General features: G+C 34.2%; 3 protein-coding genes across 4 annotated transcripts in view; 2 read left to right on the forward strand and 1 right to left on the reverse strand.

The window, feature by feature from the left end:
• Positions 1 to 403: 403 nt before the first annotated feature.
• LOC117724455 (olfactory receptor 5B2-like) lies at positions 404 to 3,824 on the reverse strand. Of its 2 annotated transcripts, none has more exons than XM_034524317.2 (2): positions 3,692 to 3,824; positions 404 to 1,540 (listed from the first exon to the last, which is right to left on the reverse strand). In XM_034524317.2, exon 2 carries the CDS (start codon positions 1,528 to 1,530, stop codon positions 586 to 588), a length of 945 nt encoding a protein of 314 aa, XP_034380208.1. In that variant the 5' UTR covers positions 1,531 to 1,540; positions 3,692 to 3,824; the 3' UTR covers positions 404 to 585. The 2 variants fall into 2 exon arrangements, with proteins under 2 accessions (XP_034380208.1, XP_076782614.1); XM_076926499.1 differs by having other exon boundaries at positions 404 to 1,610; positions 3,692 to 3,816.
• Positions 3,825 to 7,196: 3,372 nt separating this feature from the next.
• Positions 7,197 to 10,302, forward strand: LOC117717996 (olfactory receptor 5B12-like). Its single transcript, XM_034515499.2, has 2 exons — positions 7,197 to 7,336; positions 8,590 to 10,302. The coding sequence occupies exon 2, from the start codon at positions 8,613 to 8,615 to the stop codon at positions 9,564 to 9,566; it is 954 nt and encodes a 317-aa protein (XP_034371390.1). The 5' UTR covers positions 7,197 to 7,336; positions 8,590 to 8,612; the 3' UTR covers positions 9,567 to 10,302.
• LOC117719947 (olfactory receptor 5B12-like) overlaps positions 7,210 to 21,074 on the forward strand; it is a 42,624-nt gene continuing 28,759 nt past the window's right edge. Inside the window, exon 1 of the mRNA XM_076918166.1 lies at positions 7,210 to 7,336. The gene's annotated coding sequence lies outside the window, so the exon portion shown is untranslated. The remainder of the gene's footprint in view (positions 7,337 to 21,074) is intronic.

Raw genomic sequence — 21,074 nt, forward strand, 5'->3', positions numbered from 1 at the left:
AATAAAATTAAATGAGTATATGAATGTTAGGAGACTATATATATCAACTAAAATGTTATTAATGGAATGGTATTAGCTATTTAAAACATTTAGACAAAGAAAGTATTGTTATTTTGAATGGGGTGTTGTTAGTTTTTATTTAGAAAATGTGAAAGGATGATTATGATAGGCTTTGTGATAAAAATGACTTATTTTTCACCTTTTAAAAATACTTTCCCTTAAAATTTGTCATATAATCATATTTTCATTACAAGTTAAATCAAATTTCTCATTAATTTTACATTTTATAACTATCAACATATTAAGAATATCATGCATTTTATCATTTATAATTTCATATAAACCATATATTTAAATTTTAATTCTTTTATTATTTTTATAAACTTTATTATAAAATCTCTTGCAAAAACACATAAATATTATATACCTAGTTTAATGAGTCTCAAAGTGTATATGTGAATATATTCATCATATAAAGAATGATACTTGATATAATTCTATATTGTATGTATTTCATGTGATTATTAATATTTAAGTAGTCAAATCCAATTTATAAGAAATGAAATATTTTATCAGTGTTCACCATTAAGGTACTACACATACACATAGCTTTGCCCTTTGAACAACCTTCTTTAATGCATTCTTAACTTCTTTGTTCCTCAGGCTGTAGACCAAAGGATTCAGCATTGGGATGACCATAGTATAAAACACAGAGACAAATTTATCTGTGTCCATGGAATGACTGGCACTTGGCTTTAAGTACATTATGGTGACAGTTCCATAAAAAGTAAAAACTGCAGTGAGGTGTGAAGCACAGGTGGAAAAAGCCTTCTGGTATCCCTCATTTGAATGCATCTTCAAAATGTTTAAAAATATGAGTAAGTAGGAAATCAAGATAACAAGAAAAGCAAATATAATATGGAAACTAGATATGAGAATAAGAATCATCTCGTTCATGTGTTTATCAGAGCAAGCCAGAATCCTCACTGCTGGAATATCACAGAAGAAGTGATTAATCACATTGTACACACAGAAAGGGAGGCCAAAGGTATCTCCTGTTTGTATAGAAGCATTCAAAATGCCAAAAATATAGGAACCAATGGCCAGACTAGTACAGACACCTTTTGTCATAGTGCTAGTATAATGTAACGGTTTACACACTGCTGCATACCGATCATATGCCATTGAGGCTAAGAGGTAGCTATCCACAGTGGCAAAGAATACAAAAAAGAACATCTGAACAGCACATGCATTGTAAGAAATAATATTGTTTCCTGTAAGGAGCCCAGCCATCACCTTTGGAGTAACTGTTGACGAAGAACCAAAGTCCACCAAGGACAGATTACTAAGGAAGAAGTACATGGGGGTGTGTAGATGAGCATCCAGCAATATCAGAAGAATCATTCCAAGATTCCCAGCCAAAGTGAAGGTATAGATGAATGTGAACAGCATAAAGAGAAGAACCTGAAGCTCTGGTGCTTTGGTTAGTCCTAGTAGAATGAATTCATTCACTTCTGTGATGTTCTTCATAGTTGTTTTTCTGGAACCACAGATGTTCTTTGAAATGGACAAAACTAAAAGAACAAAGGCTCATATGCCTGGAACATTATCTGCAGAGATACATTTAATCTTTAATGCTGTGAAACTGATTAGTTAAAATTTCTCTACATCTGTGAGGATACAGCAGCAAAAATTTTTGAAACATTCACCAAGCACAGGAAATCATAGAAGTTAAGCTGCCATTTTCAGTCTGTTCCCTTTATATACTGATTTTAAGTTCATTCAGTCTTTGTTCAATATTTACATTTAGTGTACACACTTTAATGCCTCAAATTAAACTGTAGTGTTATTCACAAATAACTGAATATTGTATACATTAAAACAAATGTGTTGTTAAAGACTAGTTCAGCCAACAAAGATGGTTTTTAAAAGAAGATATAATAATGTGTAGATAATGTGTATTCTGTGAAAAGGCAGATGGGGGAGCACCATCATAGAGGCAGAGGGAGGAAGAAGAAAATAAGGGGAAACAGAGAAGGAAGATAACATTTGAAATGTAAATAAGTGAAATAACAAATAAAAACAAAAACAAAGAAACAAAAAGATTTCCTTTTAACAACCATGGTCCTTTAGCTCTCCTTGCCTAGCCTGGCTACACTGTATTCCATATATATGAACTTAAATAAATTATAGCCACATTATAGCTGAAAGTATGGATATTGGCAGAAGAAATATTTATTGTGCTTCATGATGTCTATTGTTTGCATTGGGCCAACAATATAATCCATAATATTTTCAATGACAAAGTCATGTGAAAACAGAATGACACAAGTGTCTGGGCTTAAAAATATGGACATTTTCAGTGCCATTTATCAAAATTTTAAGATAAATATGAAAGAATTATTACAAAATTGTTTGTATATTTAGATAATTGAAACAAATCACACATCATTCCAATTAATGCTGTATATGAACATATATATATATACAAATATCAATATTTATACACATTTATGTATTGTACACATATATGTAAGTATATATATATGCATATTCATATACATATATACACATATACATTTACATGTATATATATACATATACATGTATCTCTCCATATATATATATATATATATATATATATATATATATATATATATATATGTGTGTGTGTGTGTGTGTGTGTGTGTGTGTGTTGCTATTTAGAGGATTAGGAAATGAGCCTTCTTAACAGTCTACATCTAGTATTAAGTTATTCCAAATTCCAATATATCTCTAACCATTCACAGTATATCTGATTTTTAAAATCATTTCACTATGATAATTTCTAACCTAAAAAGAAATGAGATCGTGGAAAACTCTGAAAATTGGAATAAAGACTTTAGTATGTTAAAAATGACACCATGGAATATGAAGATACGCACTTACCTTCCTTGGGCAAACGCACACTATAGTAAATGTTAGGAATCTACCAACAACTCAATCACAGCATCATCTGCCCTGATTAGTTTAAAGCAATATACTTTAGCTCCTTAATCTAATCCAAACATTATATCTTGATTCTTTAGGAGCATTAAAATTTTGACTAGAGTAGAAAAGAAGCATTGCCATTTCATAAATATCTTTGTATTTATGTGATGACACAATTTTCAGTTTTTAATTCTACTCTTATCATAATTGTAAAAAAACTGGTCAAATATGAACATCTGACTTGAAGTGTTAAGAGATGATATAGTTGATTTAATGTTTCTATGCCAATTAAAGTTTTAATAGTTTTTATTAAATACATAATTTTACCTATTAGGATAAAGGGTAACGGAAGACAGGATTATATATCTAGAACCAATAATTGACCATTGCAATAATGCACAAATATATTTGGAGAAATTATTTTTCAAAAAATATAGTCAAAATTCTAATGCTCTTAAAGCATCAAGATATGATGATGTGATTAGTATCAAGGAACTAAGGATACCTTGCCTTAAGTCTAACATTTATCAAAAATATTTTTAGTATTATTAGAATTTATTTTGTTAGATCAGGCACAGTTTCTTTACTTTTAGAAAAAAAAATTCCCATACATTTCATGGAATAGTAATTGTAAAACTAGCTGAGAGAAATATATTTTAAAATATTAGTATTTAACTATCTTATAATAATAAGTCAGTATAATAATTACATTGGAATTTACCTCTGGCTGTGTGTGAAGACTCAAAACAAATAGTGTTGAAGAACATTATTTTACAGACAAATTATTAGCAACAGTTTAAAAACATAATGATCAGAAAGACTACTTGGTCTCTTGCCCATTTGAAGTATTCTCATATGAAGTCAAAATGAGACTATAGACCTTACTATATAGGAATCTGGAGAAAATTGCATAGGCTTGGAGTTCTCTAGGGAAAAGAATTCCTTTGAGTGCAATCATGAAGATGTATTTCAACTGAATATGAATCTTGTTTTACATGTTTCAAAGTACATAGAAACTCTATGGTACTTAATTTTGTTATAGCCACCCTTCTTTATTTTTATCAAACCACTACTTAAAACATGTGCAATAAGTTTAATCTATTTATAATTATTGGAACTGTTTGGTTTTACTTTGGAGAAATTCATACATGTATGCAATGAAATAGCACATTTACATACCTATCCTCTCCTCCAGTTTCCCCTCCCAACTCTTCCCATAACTCTTCGTACAACTTCATCCCAACTGCATGTCTTTTTAAAATATTATCCTTTTTTGATAATTCAATACATTCCATGGGATATGGATATATATATATATATACATATATATATATATATACATATATATATATATATATGGAAGTATGCACTGATAAGTTGGAAATGTTAAGTGTCTCATCCTCAAAAAATATTTTTTTCCTTCTCCTTCAGCAACTGCCAATTTCTAAAAGCTTTCAACTAAGAGGTGAGGTCTTGTAGTATCTAACAAATCTATGTGGGATTTTTTTTCTCACTTGGTGTTCAACAGGAACCATGTCATGTCCAGAGAACCCAGAGGATTTTATTTCACAGATCTTCCCATCCTCTGGCTCTTATAATTTTTACAGTTGCTCTTCAACACTGTTTCCTGAGTCTAAGAAGTTGTAGGAAAGTTAATATATTTGTTGCATTTAGTTTGGAGCACTCAGTGTCATATCACAACACTTGGTCTAGGCATGCATACATATATTGAATGTGAGCATTCATTTGATAAAAAATGTTTCTATGAGAGAGGTTTTTCTATAATTTTTCTTTCATTGTCTCCATTTTCATTCTTGAATTCTGGAAACCAAATATGAACAACTGAAAATTGTAGGTGATGAACAATTATTATTTTTTTTCTTTTACCAAATAAAATGCAGGAAGGGAAACAAGAAAAATCATATTGCTCACTATTGGTTAATGTCATTGTGTTACATATTCTGTGGACTTCTACCAGCTATGAGGTTCCTAATAAGACCAAGCCTCAGGTGTTTACATAGATAAGCCACTCCTTAGTGAAGATCTGAATTTCCATTCTTCTCTTCCCTTAATGCTGTTCTCACTCCTTCATCAGTTCTACTATCAAATCTGAAATAAGGATATGACCTTGAATCACTGACTTGGGGTTTACATTTGGAGACCTTACCTAATTCATCTAACAAAATCTTAGGTCTCTTTGATAAGCAGGTGAGTTTCTCATCTGATTAAGTCTATCATGGAAAGAAGGATACCTCTGGGTCAATAAGATACCTCCTTTCAAAGGAGGTGAATGGCATTTTCAACATTGATTGCAGAAGCTGGCTTTTGATTTCCAAATACATCAAAAATTGAGTCCCATGTGAAGCAACCATACACCACACAGAACATGTACATGCACAGGTGCACACAAATAGCTTTAATCTGATCAATGACTGTAGAAATACTGGTAGTTGATAGCAGTCTTGTGGGAGGGAAGAATCATTTTTCTTTGGGAGTTTCCTTTAGAGTACATTGCCCATGCTCTGGTTCATGACTCCACGTACATCTATATTTGAGCAGAACTAATTGAACTTAATGAGTTCCTAAAATAAACAAAAGAAGGCATGTAACTTAGCCATGCTGTGTAAGATCTGGGGAAGTTAGAGAGAGAAAGTATAGGGTGAATATAATAATTTATTGCATATATATATGAAATACTTAACACTAACCATAACATTACCCTCATTATCACATTCTCCTCTCAAAATTTTATGTTCTTTTTCTTTTTTTGTAGTAAATCACTATTTGAGGGTAACTACTTAAGAATTTTTTACAAATGTTACATTGAAGATTAGGGAGTAAAGACAACACTGAAACAGGAAACAGAAATAATATTTGAAGGTAAAATCCAGGACCATAAACCTAGATTCATTACTGTTCATGACTATGTTGACAAAACAAATAAATTTCTGCTAGGGGACTTCAAATGAAAGGTAAATATGTAAAAAAATAGATTTATATAATTTTTCTTTTATTTTTGAGATTGTAATATCATTACATAATTTCTCTATTTAACTTCTTTCTTTCAAACCCTCTCATATGCCCTTCTTGTTATCTTTCAAATTCATGGCCTATTTTTCACTGATTATTGCTACCTGAAAATATATATGCAAATATATATGTGCATATGTGTATTTAAAATATAACCTGATCTATATAATTTTATTTGTACGTATCTTTGTTTAGCTGATGATTTGGTAATACATAACTAATTGGTATGTTTTTTCCAGAAAAAAATTCTCCCACTCTCAGCATTCCTTAGTTGCCTGTAATTTTTTTTTACAGAAAAAACCTATGAGGTGGGGTCCTGATAGTCTTTGACTCTTCACTTCGATATGGCTGCTGTTGTTGTTCTTGTTCAGTTCATATTGAGGCAGTCATATTGAGACTTTATTGGTATAGCTTCTCATCTTAAAGAGAAAAATGCATTAGGTATAACTGAAATGAAGTAAGATCATTTTGGTTTTAAAAGCATAGTGACTATTTTAAATAAATACAAAAGAAAACTTTAGATGACTTCACAACTGGTAAATGATAAATAATATAGAAAATACATATTTCCCTGATTTGTCCCATACCACTACACATATATATATATATATATATATATATATATATATATATATATATATATGTGTGTGTGTGTGTGTGTGTGTGTGTGTGTGTGTCTGATAACATATTACATTCCTTCTCACAAGATGAGGAATGTGTATGTGTGTGTTTGTGTGTGAGTGTTGATACATTTATAAAAAACGACAAAGACAAAACTTACAAGACATTAGTGTTGGTAAGATAGTGATGTTTGATTAAATATCAACAAAATGAAAAAATGATGAAGGGAAAAAATGCCCTAGAACCATGTGACGAATGCTAGAAGCATGGAGTGGATGCCTGAACCTGGGATTCTGAGGGCTTTTATTTTTATTGTCTAACTTATTGTGGCACCGTTTTTCTTATAATCAGAAGGACTTCCCTCTAAATATCTGTTCTTTCATGTCCTCATAAGGACTAAACTTTCCACTAAAATTCCAAACATACTGATGACTTTGTTAAGGTGAGGATGAGTGGCCAACATGGAATCACAAGACTCCAGAGATATTTGCTATTTACCCTGATACCCCTGAGGCATATGAGGAGCTTGCAACAACTGCCTTGATACTGACAAAAGCACACACAGGCCAGAGTTCTGTAAGGAAGATCTATTGAAGGAAGCAGGAATGAGTATCCCTCACAATGTTTTCCTGAGTGTGGTTGCCAGACCAATAATCTAGGCATGAAGTTTTCATACCACAAAACTTTTGTGCAGTTGTCTGTTTCTAGAACAATGGTAAGTGTTAAACTATACAGTGATAGAAAGTTAGAACCATAAGGGAAACAAAATCAAGCCTTTTAAACCAAGTGACATCAATAGGAAAAGTGGTAGTATATGTTGAATAGATATTCTACAAACATGCTGAGTATTTTTTTTTATTTTGCTTTATTTTTTGTCATACCACACTGTTTTACATTATTTATATTTTGATGTTCAGTATCAGTGGATTCTCTTTAGAAGAGCTGAAGTTGATATCTATACACAAAGAAAACCACAGGAGTAACTTGTAAGTTAGGGGAAAAATCCATTCAGCTTGACTATCCTTATATATATTCTTCTGCCTTGAATAGTAATAATGTTTACAGTTGAAAATATGTCTCAACATTCCAGGAACAAAGGAGGTTTTTGTGGGTGCAGTGGCTTTCATACTATAACCTGTAGTAGTCATCTGTCATATGAATCATTGTGCTTGTGAGTCAATCAGATAATGGTATGCAATATGGCTTCCTAAAAATGTACCAAGACTCTATGGAAGATCCAGACCAAATTTTCTTGTTTTATTTCCAATATATCAAACATAATTCATAACGATATATTGGTGGCTGGTAAGGGATGACATCAGTCTATGTAAAAGTGAATGACATAGAGATTAAGGAGGTGTAGTTTTCCTCATCAATTTGGAAAGTTGTTTACTCATTTTTCCTGTGGAAATATATGAAGATATCATCCAGTTTCCTCTAAGTGGTAATATTTAAAATTGACAAGCCAACTAAGAAGTCTCGTGATTTAGAAAAAAAAAATGTGTGTGCCAGGATAAGATTTCCAAATAATTGCATATCTTGAAGGTGGTAAGGGAATATATTAGATATGTAAAATGCATTTTCCAGATTTTATTCAAATAAACAAAAGCCACACACTCCTCATATCTATTAGTGTTGACGAAACTTTCAATGTCTATAAAATACTAAAAATGCATGTATTACAAGCAATAATAATGAATATAATATGATTTAGTGGAATACACATCACTCTATTTAATGAAAACAAAATTGAGCACCACAGTTTTATTAGCTGCCTCTGGTATCAAATAAACTTGGTGTACATAGGTATCACTTCCATATGAGCAAAATGCTTGCAGTTCTCTAGCATGTATTTCATCATCTGATATAAACTGTCATTCACAAGAAAAAATGAAATGAATAAAAGTGTTTGGTCCTAGTTTAAAATTACATTGATATTTAAATAGTATATTTCTTTATTTATCCTAGGAACTTGTCATAATCATGCCCAAATGACTCTGATGGAGAATATTTCAGAAGTTACTGAATTTATTCTTGTGGGGTTAACAGATGTCCCAGAGCTTCAGATCCCCTTGTTTGTTATCTTCACTCTCATTTATTTGATCACACTGTTTGGGAATCTTGGGATGATCATGCTGATTCTGCTGGACTCCCGACTCCACACTCCCATGTACTTTTTCCTCTGTAACCTCTCCCTGGTGGACTGTGTTTATGCCTCAGCAATCACGCCCAAGGTGATGGAAGGGTTTCTCACAGGAAATAAGATCATATCCTACAATGGGTGTGCTGCCCAAATGTTCTTCTTTGTAGCTTTTATTGCTATTGAAAGTTTGATCCTTGCCTCAATGGCCTATGACCGTCATGCTGCAGTGTGCAAACCTCTGCACTACACTACCATTATGACAAGTACAACCTGCATTCTAATTGTCACCTGCTGCTACATGTGTGGGATCTTGCAATCCTCTATTCATGTTGCTCTTGCATTCTGTCTCTCCTTCTGTCATTCCAACGTGATTAATCACTTTTTCTGTGACATTCCCCCACTGCTGACTATTTCTTGTTCTGATACCCACTTAAATGAGATTACACTCCTTATCTTGGCTACATTGGATGTTGTTTTTACTCTCTTGGTTATCTTAAACACTTACCTGCTTATTTTCATTGCTATCCTGAGGATGCGTTCAGCTGAAGCACAGAGAAAGGCCTTCTCTACCTGTGCATCTCATCTCATCACTGTATCCATCTTCTTTGGTTCACTTATATTCATGTATTTACAGCCCAGCACCAATCATTCCATGGACACAGACAAAGTTGCATCTGTGTTTTATACAATGGTCATTCCTATGCTGAACCCTGTAGTATACAGCTTACGGAACAAAGAGGTCAAAAATGCATTTAAGAAGATTGTTGGAAAATTAATGTCTTCACTTTATTTATTCAATTAATTCTAAAATATTTCTCAAGTATGTGAAATTTTTGTATCTCAAAATTTGAAGTATAGTTTATTTGTATTTTTCTATGATTTCTTTCAACTGGTATTTTCTGAATGAGAAATTTGTCTTTTTTTCAAAATTTATTTTTTATATACATTTTTATTGGACATTTTATTTACACTTCTGATGTTATCCCCTTAACCTATTCCCCCCACCCTTTATCCCATTTCTGAGGATGTGCCCCCAAACACTCCCCACTCTTATCTCCCCACCCTCTAATTCCCCCACACTCAGTGTCCAGCCTACATGGGACCAAGGATCTCCTCTCCCACCTATGCCCAACAAAGCCCTCTTTCCCTACATATACAGCTGGAGCCATGGGTCCCTTCCTATTTGCTCCCAGCTGGTGGTTTAGACCCTGGGAGCTCTGGTTGGTTGGTATTTTTGCTCTCCTCATGGGGCTGCAAACCCTTTCAGCTTCTTCAGCTCCTTCAGCTCCTTCTCTCTAACTCCTCCATTGGGAACCCCTTGATCACTTCCATGATTAACTGTGAGCATCCACCTCTGAATATGTCAGACTTTGTCTTTATGCATTTGCCATTTCACTAATATATAGTAAAATTGTAGTATATCTTTCTAGAAATGAAATGTCAATTTAATATTTAAATAAAGATTATATTGCTAAAATATTCATAGAATGTTGCTTCATAAGTTTTTATAAATTATTTTAGGCCTACTTTATGTGTGTATTATTACAGTTATATTTTCACTTATATTATTATTATAATAAATATTACTATATTTCTTTTTTGAAGTATAATTAATTTTATCTTTCTGTTCTTCCCTCCAACTAATAGTATATACTTTTTTTTGGCTTGCTCTTTTTATAATTCAGGGCCTTGTATTTCATTAGTGGTTAAAGTTCAAAATACTATATGATATTATCTAACAAAACAAAATGTTCTCATATATAAATAATATATAGATTTATCCTGAGATCTTGTTAATAGAGTCCAACAATTTCAGTTTAAATAGCATTAGTTTGTATGGTTTCAGTAATACAGAAATCTTGAACCTTAAGGTTAGAATAATTTCAGTAATCAAATACATTCTATAATGATGGAAAGTATATTATCCAAATCTAATACTGAATTCCAGAGATGAAATAGAGGTTGCAGTCAACAAATATTAATTTATAAGATAAAAAGTGTAGTTTATAACTTACTTGGTTCTAAGTAACAGCATATGGAATCTTTTGACCTTCTAAGTAGTATTTTTCTTGAAGAAAATACTTGTGAACTGCTGATATAATAATAAATGATCAAGTAACAAAATATTAATTGTTAAATATTTATTCCTGTCCTGCATTCTAGATAGAATTTAACCACCTCTAGTGCCTTTTTTTATACAAATCAATCATTTCTATCTCTGTGCTTTGTAGTTTTAGTGAATATACTGCTGAATATAGACTATGGAAAATCTAGATTATATCTAGAATACTTGTGAAGATAGATAGAACCTGTTAGAAGGGTTAAAATGACAATATCTCCCTTAATTACTAAATAATACTTCGAGTTATACAAAGATGTCAAATTTAAGAACAATAGCAATTTGATTTTCTTTATTGAATTCAGAGCAACGTTTGAGAAGGGGACTTAAGAACAAAGTTAGTATAGAGCTACATTAATTATGATCACTGAAACTGATACCCAGATGAAACTGTGCCTTTCTTAGAATAGTAACTACTCTCTATCAGCCCCATTGTCACATAATGAGCTTGTTGTTTATAGGAATTATGAAACAAATATTCCATAACAGAGCTTAAATAACAAATAAATTAATTACTTAGTTAAGGAATAATTGCAAAAAATGAATTAGTGGGTATGAGAAAGGAAGTGTAACAGAGACCGACTGAATGAGCAAAGATAAAATTGAATTTCTTCTGAGTGATCAGAGGAGTATGAGACTGGTTATTTTATGTTCATAAAGGAACAACTGTGAGATTACTGAACAATATCCTGTCTTCCTGTACAACACTGAAATTAAGTTATGTACTTTTTAAAATTAAGCCCAGGGCTTAATCCCTCAGAATATCCTATACCTTGAACCCTAACACTCTTTACGTACTTAAGAAAATTAGTGAAAAATGGTGAGATTGAGTCAAACCTACAATGACACTAAATATCCAGCTACTTGATAATCATAAAAAAGTTTCTTTTGGTAAAAATGTAGCAGAGGAATACAACTTATTTTGCAAACTCCATTTCCTGCTGGACAGACTGTAACTGGAGGTGATGTGAACTGGTATCTATCTATAGTATTTGGTTTACAAAGAGAAAGTTTTTAAAAGATACCTCACATATAAAGTTGGCAGTCATTGCAAAATTAGATTCTTAGTACACAAATGCACTCTCTGATGAATTCACACCAGAAAGACAAATATCTAGATAATATTAAGGGATGCCTTATAATCATAATAAAATAAAATTTATTAGCTCATCTCATGCTACCTCTTCCAAACTATCTTTACACAATAGTTAAAACCAAAGACCTTGTATAAAAGAAGGGAACAATAGAATTATTTTGTGCACTTTGCCTGACATTTAATATGATGATATATATATATATATATATATATATATATATATATATATATATATATATATAACTTGTTTTACCACATGGAAGTAAATATAAACCTGTGTTTTACTTTGAGTAAAAATAATAGAAAATTAGCCCATGCTTTATATTTGACAGTGACTAGCAAGACTACCACAGTTTTTTATCTGTATTTTCATGTTGATGAGATTTTTGTAGGGATTTACAACTAGGTCCCTGCTTGTCCACCTAAAGATATCTTCCTGTGTTGCAATGATACATGTCTCTCTAACTGTATTAACCAAAACACTTCACTTGTATTTGATATTGAGAAAAAGAAAATAAACAAATTTTAAACATTATTATAAAAATTAGATATGCTGACATTAAATACTAAAATTGAAAAATTCAGGAACATTGGCATGGTGTTTAAATGTTTTAAAAATATAAAATATTACTTAAGAATAATGACAGAGATCATGAAAGATAAGTTTATATAAAATAAGCATATATTAAATCTGTGATATAATTTTATAAAAAATATTCCCAGAAAACTGAATAAAAATCAATGTCAACATTTTAAAAATACTAGTTAGATCCCTCATAAGAAAGATTTTATGTTATAAGAATAATCCACTTTAACAACACCTCACTCTCACCAATGGACAGGCCATTGAAACTAAATAGAGGCACAATGAAACTTAAAGAAGATATGAACCAAATGGATTTAGCCAAAGTTGGAAACACCCCAGATTAAACTCGAGATGCCAGGGACCCATGATGAAAAGGAAGAAAATATTGTCAGAGGTACCATCTTTCAGAGTGTGAGGCAATAGCTTCTTGTGGGTCCCAGTATTAGTACCAAGAAGCCCCAAGGCCTGCTTCTTTGGCGCAAGTACCTTGTTATGTCATCTCTGCAATTATTCTTAGTTTTTATTATTCTCTTTATCTATTTACTGTTTCTTTTATTTCTTCCTTCTTTGAGTAAACCAGTATTTGGTGCCTGGCAAGATCTAGTAGGAGCCTGCTTGATATCCAGAAATTAGATGTTACCAATAATATTTAAGTGAAGGCTGTTCGTGAATTCAAGAGAAATGTATGTTACAGTCACTCAATCTAGGTGGAAATGAAAGTAACCTAGAGCCGCAGGCAGAAATGAGTAAATCTGCAGCTGTTCCCCTAGTCTTAGTTTCAATTCTGTATAATAAAAATAGAATATTTTTATCATAAAATTGAGGATGAAAATATATACAAATATTTCCTGGAAAGTCTGCAATGGATTCCTTGGGTTTAGAGACTATGGTGGCAGCCTCCTAGGAATTCTCCATACAGGTCAGGTGAGGATGTTTTTGTAGACAGACAGATGGGTCCAAAAATTATAAAGACTGCAGGGTCAGCAGTATGACCTCATGTTTGCCCTTTTATGGAACTGTATTCTCTCACATGTGTCTGAAAGATACTGACTTTGTAACCACAATGCTGGTGCCCCTGACCTCACTGGAGACTGGAGATATAAAAATTTGTCATTGCTGTAAAATTTTATGTCTGAGATTGTATAGTTCCCATTTTTTCTGTTCTAAATCTGTATTACTCTTTTTCACAAGAAAATGTGGGCATTTACCCAGCCCCCTATGAATTTTGTAACCCAATTTTCTTGTATGATTTCAATAAAAAACTGGGGCTCAATCAAGTCTAGGTGAGCACTCTGACTTTAGAGTTTAAGGGCTCACACACCAGAAAAGCCAGCCTATCACTATTGTATCTCAATTGTTTGTTTTCTTATTTGCCTACCAGGTATCCCTAGTCCTTGATGATTCCCAACTCTTGTTGAGGCTGAGGCTAGACCCTGGCAAGTTGATATCTACAGAACATATGACCCCAAAACAAAAGAATATACTCTCTGCTTAGCACTTCATAAAACCTTCTTTAAAATTGACCATATAACCAGACACAAAATCAGCCTTAACAGAAACAAGATTAATATAATCCCATGGATGCTATTAGGCCATCACCAACTAAGGATGGACTTTGACAAACAAAATAACAAACAAAACAGGAAGTTTGCATTTTTATGAAAACTGAAAAACTATGTACTCAATTATAACTTCATCAGGGAAAAAGTAAAAAAAGAAATTATAGACTTTGTACAACCAAATTTATGAGACATCATGAAATAAGTGTCTAGAGCACTGAATCCCTTCATAAAGAAATTGGGGAGATCCCATACTAGCAACTTAACAGCACACTTGAGAGATCTAGAACAAAAAGAAGCAAACAGATCCAAGACAGTAGAATCAAGAAAATAGTCAAATTCAGTGCTGAAATCAACCAAATAGAAACAAAGAGAATAATACAATGAATCAAAAACAAACAAACAAACAAAAAAAAAACCAAAAGAAAACAAGAGCTGGTTCTTCGAGAAAATCAACAAGATAGATAAACCTTTAGCCAAACAAACTAAAAGGCACAGAGGCAGTAACCAAATTAACAAAATCAAAAATAAAAAGGGAGAGATAACAACAGAAACTGAGGAAATTTTTAAAAAATATCATCAAATCTTATTATAAGATCCTATATGCAACAAAACTGGAAAATCTAGATTAAATGAACGACAGATACAATGTACCAAATTTAAATCAAGACCAGGTAAACTATTTAAACAGGCTCACATCCCTTAAGGAAATATAACCAGTCATTAAAAACCTCCAAACCACAATAAGCCTAGGACCAGATCGTTTTAGTGCATAGTTCTACCAGACCATTAAAGAAGAGCTAATATAAACACTCTTCAAAATATTCCATAAAATAGAAACAGAAGGATCACTACCTCACTCATTCTATAAAACCACAGTTATTCTGATACCTAAATCACACAAAGACTAAACAAAGAAGGAGAACTTCAGACCACTTTCAGTTATGAACGTCAATGAAAAACCGCTCAAAATTCAACCAAACTGAATCCAGGAACACATCAAAACCATTATTCACCACTATCAATTAGGCTTCATTCCAGGGGTTTAGGGATTGTTCAATATATGGAAATCTATCAACATAATCCACTACATAAACAGAGTAAAAAAAAATGGTTATATAATCAACTCATTAGATGGTGAAAAGACTTTGAAAAATACAACACCCCTTCATGTTAAAAGACTTGGATCAGGGATTCATGGCACATACATAACCATAATAAAAGCTATATCTAGCAAAGCAGCATCCAACATCAAATTATATGAAGAGAAACTAGATGCAACTCCACTAAAATCAGTGACAATATAAGGCTGACCCCCTTCTCTATCGATTCAATACAGAATTTGAATTTCTAGATAGAAAAATTAGACAACAAAAGGAGACTTAAAATTAGGACTATTATCTGCCCCTCTTCTGACCCTACCTTCTCTGACAAAGCCTTTCCACATATTTTTGGACAAGAGTCATGGTATTGTCAAGGAAGTACTGCACCAAAACCTGAGATCCTGGGGATGACATTGTTTTACCTGTCTAAAAAGTTGCATTCAGTTCTGGCTGGGTGAATATAGGAGTAGTCAGTCCACTCAATGCTTCTGATGAGCTGTATTTGTGCACCCACCCAAGAGATACATAGACACACACACAGACACACACACACACACAGACACACACACACCAGTTTATTTTAATATGTCTTGATTAGCTTAATTCTAATCCTTCCCAAGGCTAGCAAACACTCCTCTCCAGAATTAACATCTTTAAAATCTATATTTCATCTCTTCTGCCCCAGACCCAATCAGGGAAGTGGCCACTAGGACCACTTACTAGAATTCTTACATGGCTGGTTCACCCTATGCTCCTCCCATTTTGATTCGGCTTCTTCCTTCCTTCTCTCTCCCATGCTGGGAATCCTAAAAGTCCTGCCTATGTCTGTCCTGCCCAGCCACTGGCTGCTGGTATCTTTATTTACCAATTGGAGCTAATTTGGGGCAGGGTTTCTCAGTGTCTTATATGAAAACACTAATGTAAGAAGTATTGGGGACCAGAATTAACACAAAACAGGCATTGTTAGGACAAACCCACTTCAGGTGGACTAACTGCTGGAGAATCATAGTGGCCACCTCCCTACTGACTAATGATGCAAATAAATTAACCCCAGGACAGTTTCTCATCATAAATATCCTTCATCTCATAAAGGAAGTCCTCAAAAATTTCCCTTTAATTGTGGATTTCAAATGCTAGATTGACACATTACCAGTTTCTTCTATTGAACTACCTCAAGTTCCTTTGCTCTGAGCACTTCTCTGAGCCCTGTCACTCTGCTGGCGAACCCAGACCTAGAAATCCCACTGATATATGACAGTTTGGAAATGTTGCAACACATGCATGAAACCTGGCTATCTCTGACTGCTCAACCCTGGCCCATGTCAGATCTCAACAGGTACACCAATCAGGAGCGGATACACAGATGATGACACCAGGTTTGCAGGGGCAGCACTGGTATTTTTTGATTAGATACTGTTGGTGTCTTCAGTACTGACTGGCACATTGTTGAAAGGACAGCCCTCACTGGGACACTTAACATGGGCAAGGACAAAATGGTTGATTGTCTTAACTAGAAATTTTATGCCATCATTATAGGCCTCAATTTTTCAAAATCTACTTTAATAAGGATTCCTAAACACTTCAACCTCCCTCTAGCCCACATACCAGAGGATGGGGGAAGGAAGGGCTAATAGGATACAAGGGTTGTGGTAATTTTTGGAGAGATCCCAGTATTTGTTGTTAGGATATCAGAAATACAGTCTACAATATCAAACACAAATCAGTACTGGCAGCTCAGTTCAATAGGTAAACACCAAACACTAACCAGTAGCAGCAGCTTAATTCAGAAGAAACTATAAGGTTCCACCAAGTCTGCATGAGTCTGTGGAAGTAGCAAGAGACAGCTTGAAACTTTAGTGATTTACTCTCTTCGAAGACAAGCAAAGATCAGTGATACTGTGCTGTGAGCCCATGAAGAGCATCATCCACTGACTGTTGGGTTAGTCTTATACTCTTTCCAACTTCATGTGTCCTCTTAAGCACCACTCCAGCAAAACATCAGATGTCCTTTTAACAGGCAGTTTCCAGAAAAACACCACATTTGTGTCTTTCTCAGTAACGCACCCTCTTACATGTATGCTTCAGCAAAACATCGTCTCATGTATCTGCCCCAGCAAAACATTCTACCATAAAATAGGTTCCAGAAAAAAAAAAAAAAAAAAAACACATCACACAATTGGGTCTCCAATGAAACCAGAAATTCTCACTTCACATCATGTAAAACTTCCACTGCCAGAAATAAGTTACATGTTATTTAGTCATTATCTCAATGTATGGCATTTTTTAAAGATAATTCTGTAATCTTTAAAAAAAATAAGCTTCAAACTTTATTGCATAATTAAAGAAAAATTTTTTACAGTTTTATTGCTAAGTGAATTAAATCTAAGTCTATAAGAAACAGCTTTGTCTTCCCCTTTTTAAAAATGTTTCCTAAATATTTTTTCTTTTATTGGATTTTTCTTTATTTACATTTCAAATGTTATCCCCTTTCCAGGTCTTCCCTCTGGAACCCTCTATCCTATCTCTTCCCCCTGCCTCTTCATCACCAATTCATCCACTCCTGCCCTCCTGCACTGGCATTTCCCTTCATTGGGACACCAAAACCTCTTGGGCCCAAGGGCCGTTCCTCCCACTTATGTCCAACAAGGTCATTCTCTGACACATATGCAGCCTGAGCTATGGACTACCACCATTTGTACTCATTGTTTGGTGATCCAGTCCCCAGGAGCTCCAGGTGGTCTGGCCAGTTGACACTGCTGCTCCCCTCATGGGGCTGCAAACCCCCTTAGCTCCTTCAGTCACTTCTCCAAATTCTCTACCAGGGACCCTGCACTCAGTCCAATGGTTGCCTGAGAGCATCCCTGCCTGTATTTGTCAGGCTCTGTCACAGGACACAGCCATATCAGGCTCCCTTCAGCAAGCACTTCCTGGCATTCATTATAGCATCCTGTTTAGCAACTGTATATGGGATGGATCCCCAGGTCAGGCAGTCTTTGTATAGTCTTTCCTTCTGGATCTGCTCCACACTTCATCTCCTTATTTTCTTCTATGAGTGTTTTGTTCCCCCTTCTAAGAAGGACTGAATCATCTACACTTTGCTCTTCCTTCTTCTTGAGCTTTATATGGTCTGTGAATTATTTCTTGTATTTCAAACTTTTGGGTTAATATCCACTTATCAGTGAGTGCATACTATGTGTGTGCTTTTGTGACTGGATTACCTCACTCAGGATAATATTTTTTTTTAATTTTTTTTTTGCAGTCCAGATTTTGTCTGCCTCCCAGTCCACCCCTGGAGTGTTCCACATCCTATATCTCCTCCCCATCTCCAAGAGAATGCTCCCCCCTACTCCCTGGGGCTCCAAGTCTCTCGAGGGTTAGGTACATCTGCTCTGGTTGAGTCCAGACTGGAAGTCCTCTGCTGTATATATATTGGGGGCCTTATGTCAGCTGCTGTATGCTAGCTGGTTGGTGGCTCAGTGACTCAGAAATCCAGGGATGGAGGTTAGATTAGTTGAGTCTGCTGGTCTTCCTAGAAATTTGACCTCCTCAGCTTCTTCCAGATTTTCCATAATTTAACCACAGAGGTCACCAGCTTCTGTCCATTGGTTGGGTGTAAATATTTTTATCTGACTCTTTAAGTTGCTTGTTGGAACATTCAGAGAGCAGTCTTTAGGCACCTGTTTGTAAGCACACCATAGCCTCAGTAATAGTGGCAGGCCTTGGTGTCTCCCTTTGAGCTGGATCCCAATTTGGGCCTGTCACTGGACCTCCTTTTTCTAAGGCTCTTCTCCATTTTAAACCCTGCAGTTATTTCATGCAGAAACAATTCTGGGTCAGAATTTTGACTGTGGAATGGCAAACCCATTGCTCCACTTGACTTGTCTTTGTACTCGAGGTAGACTCTACAAGTTCCCTCTGACAACTGTAAGGGCATTTCCATCTACAATCCCTCCCAGTGAGACTTGAGAGTGTCTCTCCTTTCAGGTCTCTGGTATATTCTAGATGGTCCCCCAACTTCCTACCTTCCAAGGTGGCATGTTTTCATTATTTCTGCTGGCCCACAGGGCTTCAGTCCTGTTCCTGGCTCCCCAATACTAGATCATGTTCCCCTTTTCCCTCCCTGTCACCTTTCCCATCCAGTTCCCTCTTTTCCTCCTCCCCTGAGATTGCTTTCTTGTCCCTCCAGAGTGGCATCCTTACTTGGACCCTTTGATTTGTTAGCCTTCTTGAGTTATGTGTATTGTATCCTGGGAATTTTATACTTATTTTCTCTAATATCCACATATTAGTGAGTACATAATATGCATGTCCTTTTGGATCTGAGTTACCTCACTCATGATAATATTTTCTAGTTCCATCTATTTGCCTGAAAAACTCATGATGTCTTCATTTAATAGCAGAGTAGTATTCATTTGAATACATGAACCACATTCCAGGAATCACAGGGTAATGTCAGGCTATTATTTGCTCTCTGTAAGCAAATGGGAGGACCCTACTGAATAGTGTGCAGAGGCTAAAAGACTTTTGAGCACTCAGTTTTTTTCATCAAGGCCCATGATTCTATACAGAAGAAGAAATAGAAAGATTGTAAGATCTAGAAGCAGAAAATGACTCCAAAGAAACTGTCTTCCAGACATAAAGGGCAGCACACCCAAGAACCACAAATCATACATTACCAGAATTGCATAGTAATTTTTAAATTAGTTATATCATGTACCATTGCCATCAGGGATCTCTAACTTACTTTTCACTAATTCACTTGACTCACTTCCCTTGGTGTTTCTTCAGGATGATCAATGACTCATTAACTCTGCTATTTCTTCTGTGTGGAAAATTCTATCAGAGCTCTATTTAAACAACTGTTAATTGTTTACAATACAAAATAGCTGCTGTACAGTTATATACACAGTCCCTTACCCTGTACTATTTGCCATAAACTCTTGAGTATTTATACACTTGTTTATCTCTATTCCTCAATGTGAATTTGAAATACAAGAGAAATGAACTTACATTTTGATTTTTGTGAGATTACTCAGCAACTAAACAGATGTCTTTGCTTCTGTACTTTTTCAATATCTATTCAATGAATAAAGTAATTGTTTTCAGTACAACTGTCATTTATTCTTTTATTCTTATAAGACTGATTATAGCTAAGCATCTATAATATAACTTTATAATCTAACATGTAGTTCATTTCAAGGTATACAGTTTGTGTTCTGATATTTTTAAAATTTTATTTTATTTATTCTTGTAAGTTGTACTTGAGCATAATAGGAGCTATTGAGTGGTAAAGCTATTGCTTGTGGTAAAGGTGAGTGGATTCTAATATCAGTTTTAATGTTACCAGGTTCATAGTATTTGTTATTATTTTACAGTAGTATATTGTTGTTATTATATTTAATATGTTACACCTTTTAGAGTTAAGATAGATAATAAGTACAAAGTATAAATTAATAATTCCTGAATACACACAAAAATATACAAAGTCCAAATGTACAATAGTTATAAACCAAGAACTGAAGCCTATTGACTATCAATTCACAAAAATATGTTTATGACATGGGGGCTGGGGAGATGGTTCAGCTAGTAAAAATGGCTGCAACAGACATATTAAGATCTGAGTAGAAATCCAGCCTGCTTCTAAAAAGCCAAGCATGGTAGTCTGTACTTGTAATTCTAGTGCTTGGAAAGTGGAAACAAGGGTCGCCTCAGTGCTATAGGTATAGACAATCTAAAAGAGTCTTTTATTCCAGGCTCCCATCTCAGGCCTATGACATTTTCAGCCTATGACCACAGGAAGGTGGGTAAATTTTTAGTATCAGGCATAACTTACTCCTAGTAAAACAT

This window comes from Arvicanthis niloticus, chromosome 1 (assembly GCF_011762505.2).
Source record: "Arvicanthis niloticus isolate mArvNil1 chromosome 1, mArvNil1.pat.X, whole genome shotgun sequence".
Lineage (NCBI taxonomy): Eukaryota > Metazoa > Chordata > Mammalia > Rodentia > Muridae > Arvicanthis > Arvicanthis niloticus.